The sequence below is a fragment of the Gymnodraco acuticeps genome, unplaced genomic scaffold, assembly GCF_902827175.1.
Source record: "Gymnodraco acuticeps unplaced genomic scaffold, fGymAcu1.1, whole genome shotgun sequence".
Classification (NCBI taxonomy): domain Eukaryota; kingdom Metazoa; phylum Chordata; class Actinopteri; order Perciformes; family Bathydraconidae; genus Gymnodraco; species Gymnodraco acuticeps.
In genome coordinates, this window is record NW_022989937.1 from 1,517,589 (window position 1) to 1,523,705 (window position 6,117).

A 6,117-nucleotide genomic window follows, 5' to 3' on the forward strand; every position below is an offset into this window, starting at 1 on the left:
TACTTTTACTCAAGTACAAGACCTGAGTACTTCTACTTTTACTCAAGTACAAGATCTGAGTATTTCTGCTTTTAATCAAGTACAAGATCTGAGTACTTCGACTTTTAATCAAGTACAATATCTGAGTACTTCTACTTTTACTCAAGTACAAGATCTGAGTATTTCTGCTTTTAATCAAGTACAAGATCTGAGTACTTCTACTTTTACTCTAGTACAAGATCTGAGTGCTTCTACTTTTACTCAAGTACAAGATCTATACTTATACCACCTCCGTTTATAGCCTATGAAAAAAAAACTATTAGAAAACGAAGGCTAAAGCTAACGTTAGCAGATAGTGACAATGTATGCTAGCTAGCTAGCTCAACGATAATATTGCGACAGAAAAACTTTTCAGTGCACATCACGCTCTGCGCTCCGACAGGGAGCTCTGCTCTGAACACCTGAACGGCCCGTTCTAACAGCTGTTCACCAGCGGTCCAGTCTGTACCACAGTGACTCCGGACCGCACAGTTAATATTAACGAACGCACCCGTAGGTAATGTGGCTGCTGAAGCTAGACCATCATCGCGGAGCAGCAGAGCCGACAGGCAGGAAGACTCGAGCACACAGCTCGCGCTGCATTATAATCAGGGTTGGGAGGGTTACTTTGTAAATGTAATCAGTTACTGATTACTGATTACATGGCTCTGAAAGTAATCCGAATACAGTTACAGTTACGTGTCTTAAAAAAGTAACGTAATCAGATTACTTTTAGATTACTTTTGGATTACTTTCTTTTTCCATCACAGATGGGTATGTTTTGGTGTACAGGAGACACAAAAAGCAAAAGGAATGTGTTTTTACTGTTTTAATGGCTTATCAAGAGCACAACATAATTAACTTTTTGGGGATGCAGCTTGGGATGTGAGGAGTGAGGGACACGGCTTAGAACGAGCGTGTCGCCTTCTGTCCTGCCAGTGTTGGCAGGACATGAATTAAAATGTCAAACTCGGACTTCATTTTAAGGACATTACGGCCAGGGGTGTAGAGCTATATTTGTTTAAGCACCGGATTGACAAAACAGGAGAGTGTGTGCACCAGTCTGCCTTGATCTATGAATTCATGTCTGTGAATCTCACAGACTGCCCGCAGCTGTTTTATAGAAGGAACACCTCCTTCACTTCATGAAATCTCTGCAGCACCAGGAGGCAGCGGGAGGGTTAACTCAGCCTCTGAGAAGACGAGCACGCAGTGCCTTTCACGCACCGCCTTCACTGTGTTTACCTTCAGAAATAATCATTAGTAAGGCTAAAGAGCGACCGCAGGCTGATGTGTTTTAACCACACACACGCGATTTAAACGCAGACTTGTGTTCCTCCATGTTTCGTTGTTATCGTTTCACTGAGCGGACCCGCGATTTTTTTTCAAACGCTTTTTAGGTCCATCTGCGGCGGTCAAAGGTTTTGTGGGCTGTGATGATTCGGCTGTACCTTTAGTAATGAATATTAAATGTTGTGAGGAAATCTTTCCACCAATAATTCCAATAAGTAATCCAAAATGTATTCACTTCAGGTTTACGAAAGTAACAATCAGATTACTCGTTTTTCAAATGTAACGCGAGCTGAATACAGTTACTTGATTTTTGTATTCTGATTACGTAACGCCGTTACATGTATTCCGTTACAACCCAACCCTGATTATAATATATAAAAAAAGAACACCATGCGTGTCATGATGGCACATAACAGCTCGCGGCCGCAGATTACTCCAGGTCCCAGACCCCCACATACCCCAAAAATATTTTTATTGCAGATCTACATGAATCACACAAACGACCTATTTTGGATTCAAAACGGCGAATTTCGCCGAAAGGTGAGTGATTTTCATGCCTGATATATCCACTGGCTCCTCCCTGTGGGCCGGTTGGCGCTGCTGGGGGCCGGCCCTCCACGTATTTAATGTCCGTTGTTACGCATATCAGAGGATACAGACATTGTACATCCAATATACAGTGGGGAAAAAAAGTATTTAGTCAGCCACCAATTGTGCAAGTTCTCCCACTTAAAAAGATGAGAGAGGCCTGTAATTTTCATCCTAGGTAGGCTATACCCTACGGAAGAGGATTAGGGCCACATAAAAATTTTTTTTGTGAGGATTTGAAAAAAATATTATTATTTTTTGTGACTGATTCTGACTTTAATCTCAGAATTCTGACTTTTTTCTCAGAACAAAAAAACATTATTTTTTTTGGGAGAAAAAAAGTCAGAATTCTGACTTTAATCTCAGAATTCTGACTTTTTTCTCAGAACAAAAAAAAAAAAAAATTATTTGGGAGAAAAAAGTCAGAAATACCGGTAACTGTCGAACCAGCTTCACTGCGATTTACACATTGCAGTAGGCAACAATGGAGGACGTGAGTGAATTTCTGCGCGCCAGAGGGGTCCAAGAGGAAACCATATTGCAAATGGAAGAACAAAAGGTGAGTTATAAATATATAAGTGTGTTTTGGGCGTTCGTAAAAACAACGAAAAGGCGTTAGAATATGAAATGCAGACATTGATGAGCTAGCAGCAAGTGTATTAGCTTATATGCTATGGCTCCCCCCCATCTAATTCAGTAAATAATGGTTTAGTTCGTTGACACGCAAGTTTGTGCTTGTTGGAACAGTGGCGACTAACCAAGAGCAACAGCCTGGTGGTTTTCATGTTTCTGTAGAGAAGATTTCATTAAGTGTGTTTAACAAGGCAGCTAGCTGACAATCAGAAGGCTATTAACCATCAAAATGATCAACATCTCAAACATCATCTCGTCTAGAATGGAGTAAGACAGTTGTGGTTGTGGCCCACAACCACAACTGTCTTACTCCATTCTAGACTTGTTTCATAAAATGCGTATTTTTTTACAATATATATATATATATATATATATTGTAAAAAAATACGCATTTTATGAAAATTTTTCATAAAATGCGTATTTTTTTACAATATATATATATATATATATATTGTAAAAAAATACGCATTTTATGAAACTGCGTAAAAAAAAAAAAATGCGTATTTTTTACAATATATATATATATATATATATATTGTAAAAAAATACGCATTTTATGAAACAAGTATATATATATATATATATATATATATATATATATGCCTATATATATACGCATTTTATGAAACAAGTTAGTGAGGTTAACAGTAAGAGTGTTTAACACTTTCTGGCTTTAAATTAAAGGTAGGATTTGTGTTCCTGCATATAAAGTGTTCCTGATAAATAAGATCCGTACTCCGTAATGGACACTTTTACTGAGCATATACTGTGTAAAATAGGAAGAAGAGTCTTAACCTTACAATATTTAAACAATATATTTTCTTTTCTTTTTTGCAGATTAAAAGCAACGTTATTGTCTGATGTACAATTCAACTGCCATATTACAACCCCTCCTACGAATACCAAATTGTCCTCTTTATATTCTGCATTACATCAGTTTGCTGCGCTGCTCACAACAATGCCTGCAGAGCCGGATTTGGATGACTTAATTAAACTATACTTCAGACTTTCCCTAAGTAACAAAGAAATACTTGCTATTTTGGCACACACTAATCACATTGTAATTAGTGTCCGAACATTAAAGAGAATTTGTAAAAGACTTAACCTGTTCAGGAGGAAGAACCAGTCTGACTTGGAGGAAGTGCTAGCTTTTGTACAGCATGAGATCATGACTAATGGACAGATGCAGGGATACCGTTGGCTTCATCTCCGTGCAATTCAACAGGGCCTTGTTGTGTCACAAGATAGCATAAGACGCATCATCAAACTGGTTGATCCACAAGGTGTGGAATTAAGACGAGCCCACCGCTTGAGAAGACGTCAGTACAGATGCAGAGGGCCAAATGCACTTTGGCACATGGATGGTTATGATAAACTAAAGCCCTATGGCATTGCCATCAACGGCTGTATAGATGGTTTTAGCCGCTATGTGTTATGGATGGAGGCCTATATCACAAACAGTGATCCTAAAGTAGTTGCAAGTTACTTTATCAAAACAGTTTCAGGTATAGGTGGATGTCCAGAGAGGATTCGTGCAGACAGGGGCACGGAAAATGTTTCTGTTGAAGAAATGCAGATGTTTTTGCGAAGGAACCACCCAGACAGTTTTGCTGGGGAGAGAAGTTTCCTTTATGGAAGAAGCACAGCAAACCAGCGCATTGAAGGATGGTGGGGTATACTCCGCAAACAGAGTGCGCAGTTCTGGATGAACCTGTTCCAAACTCTCCAGGAAGATGGCCACTTCACAGGAGACTTTTTGGACAAAAGTCTTATCCAATTCTGTTACCTTAATCTTGTTCAGGTAAAATATTTTATTTATTTCTGAGATTAGTCATTAATAAAAGTAGTATGAGTAATAATAATATTATAATTCACTATGTTCGTGGACATTGCAGCAACCTCAGCCTCCATCTAGACAGGTAGAAGTTATGTCCGAAAGCTTCTTAAGACATGTCGTCTACATTTACTGTGCTTTTTTTCTATGCAGGATGAACTTGATGAAGTGGTCAACACCTGGAATTCCCACAAAATCAGACCAAGATCAACTGATGACACAGCATCTGGTCGGCCAGTGATTATGTACTCATTCCCAGAGTTGCACAGTGCTGAGGATAGACTCAAACCTATTGCCATGGAGGAGGTCAATTTGTGTATGTTAGAGTGTACTCCCAAAGGCCAGTTTCCGTGCGATGAAACTGTTTTTGAACTGTGTTCTCTACTCATGGCGGAAAACGGATGGGATGATCCAGCAGATCCATTTGCTGCAGCTGATCTATACATCCTGTTACGAGATGAAATACGACGACAAGTATTTGATTAATGGTACATGTAGCGTACATGTCATTATGCAAAACACAAAATACTGTTCAGGACAAAACTGACCTTAAAAAATAAGTAATTATTTAGTCAAAAATGTATCAATAAAAATCATAGTCAATGGTATTTCATGTATTCCTTAAATGTTTGTCTCTCAACACTATTTTCATTTTTCTTTACAGCTTTTCAACAGTTTTTTTTAATGGTAGCGTACTGTATGTATGGGCCAAATCTTTGTTACATTTTTCTACATTGTATACACAAATAATGTACCATGTGTTACACAATGGTAACAACTGATTGCTAATTTTCACTCAGTTGCCAGATTATTTCATGTGCGCTCTAAAAACAGTAAGGGACCAGTCATTAATATTGCCATGTAGTTTGCTGCAACTGAGAAGGCCTTGCTTACACTGGACAAACTTCCTCCTTTAAGAAAGGATAACAACGCCATTCGCTGACATAACAAACCTGCTAGTGCCATTTATTGGTGAATACAAACATCACTTTAGAATGACTTATTGATTGCCACATGCATACAATAATGAACATGTTAATTTTTCAGTATAACTCCATTGTTTTTACTAAAAATGTCTGATCACATTCTTGCAAAAGTTTAAGCACAAATTGAATGATTTAAGCAATAGATACATCGTTCACACCTTTTTGCATAACACATTAATTAAATGGATCAGATTGTCTTTATGCAGTAACACATTTTATTTATTTCAATTACTTATATTTCAAAATGTGGTTACATTTATGTATTCTCGGAACTCAATGAAACAATTTAGCCGTAATAACTTGAGGTGAACAGACTTTGGGAAGCTTGGTTGTGAGTTCATACTAATAGGAGCACATTTGATCCAATGCTGATACAATGAGTATGTCAGTGCAGTATTCATCATATGTTCTCAGTATTGATATACATCAGTCTTTTACCTGTATCACCATAACATTACAACCTAGTGTTGGCAAAAATAAACAATTAACTTTATTAAGACAATAAAGGATACCATTTCTAGACAATTAAATACACATTTGTAAAAAAGGCATCAAGAACTCAAAGCATAGATAAACAGAATGGTAGTGTTCTTAATGAATTTTCAATTATTTTATCATTGTTTTTAATGCCACATGACTAATTAAATTCTCACATTAGTGTAAAATATGAATTACTATAAGATATTTTAGAGAAGTCTTGGAACAACTATTGTAAAGCTTATTTATTCAATCACTTTATACCCATAAGAATAGGAAACTTTATCA

The 6,117-nt window shown here is 37.3% G+C and overlaps 1 protein-coding gene across 2 annotated transcripts; it reads left to right on the top strand.

The window, feature by feature from the left end:
- The first annotated feature begins 2,297 nt into the window (after positions 1–2,297).
- On the top strand, positions 2,298–4,974 carry LOC117542391. Of its 2 annotated transcripts, XM_034210041.1 has the most exons (3): positions 2,298–2,458; positions 3,370–4,333; positions 4,520–4,974. In XM_034210041.1, exons 2-3 carry the CDS (start codon positions 3,491–3,493, stop codon positions 4,850–4,852), a joined length of 1,176 nt encoding a protein of 391 aa, XP_034065932.1. In that variant the 5' UTR covers positions 2,298–2,458; positions 3,370–3,490; the 3' UTR covers positions 4,853–4,974. The 2 variants fall into 2 exon arrangements, with proteins under 2 accessions (XP_034065932.1, XP_034065931.1); XM_034210040.1 differs by lacking the exon at positions 2,298–2,458 and having other exon boundaries at positions 3,155–4,333.
- Positions 4,975–6,117: the final 1,143 nt, after the last annotated feature.

Bases quoted from the DNA above. Each gene is read 5' to 3' on its own strand.
- LOC117542391 (XM_034210040.1), top strand. From the start codon at position 3,275: ATGGACACTTTTACTGAGCATATACTGTGTAAAATAGGAAGAAGAGTC. The intron at 4,334-4,519 runs GTAAAATATTTT...TTTTCTATGCAG, and splicing joins GTTACCTTAATCTTGTTCAG to GATGAACTTGATGAAGTGGT.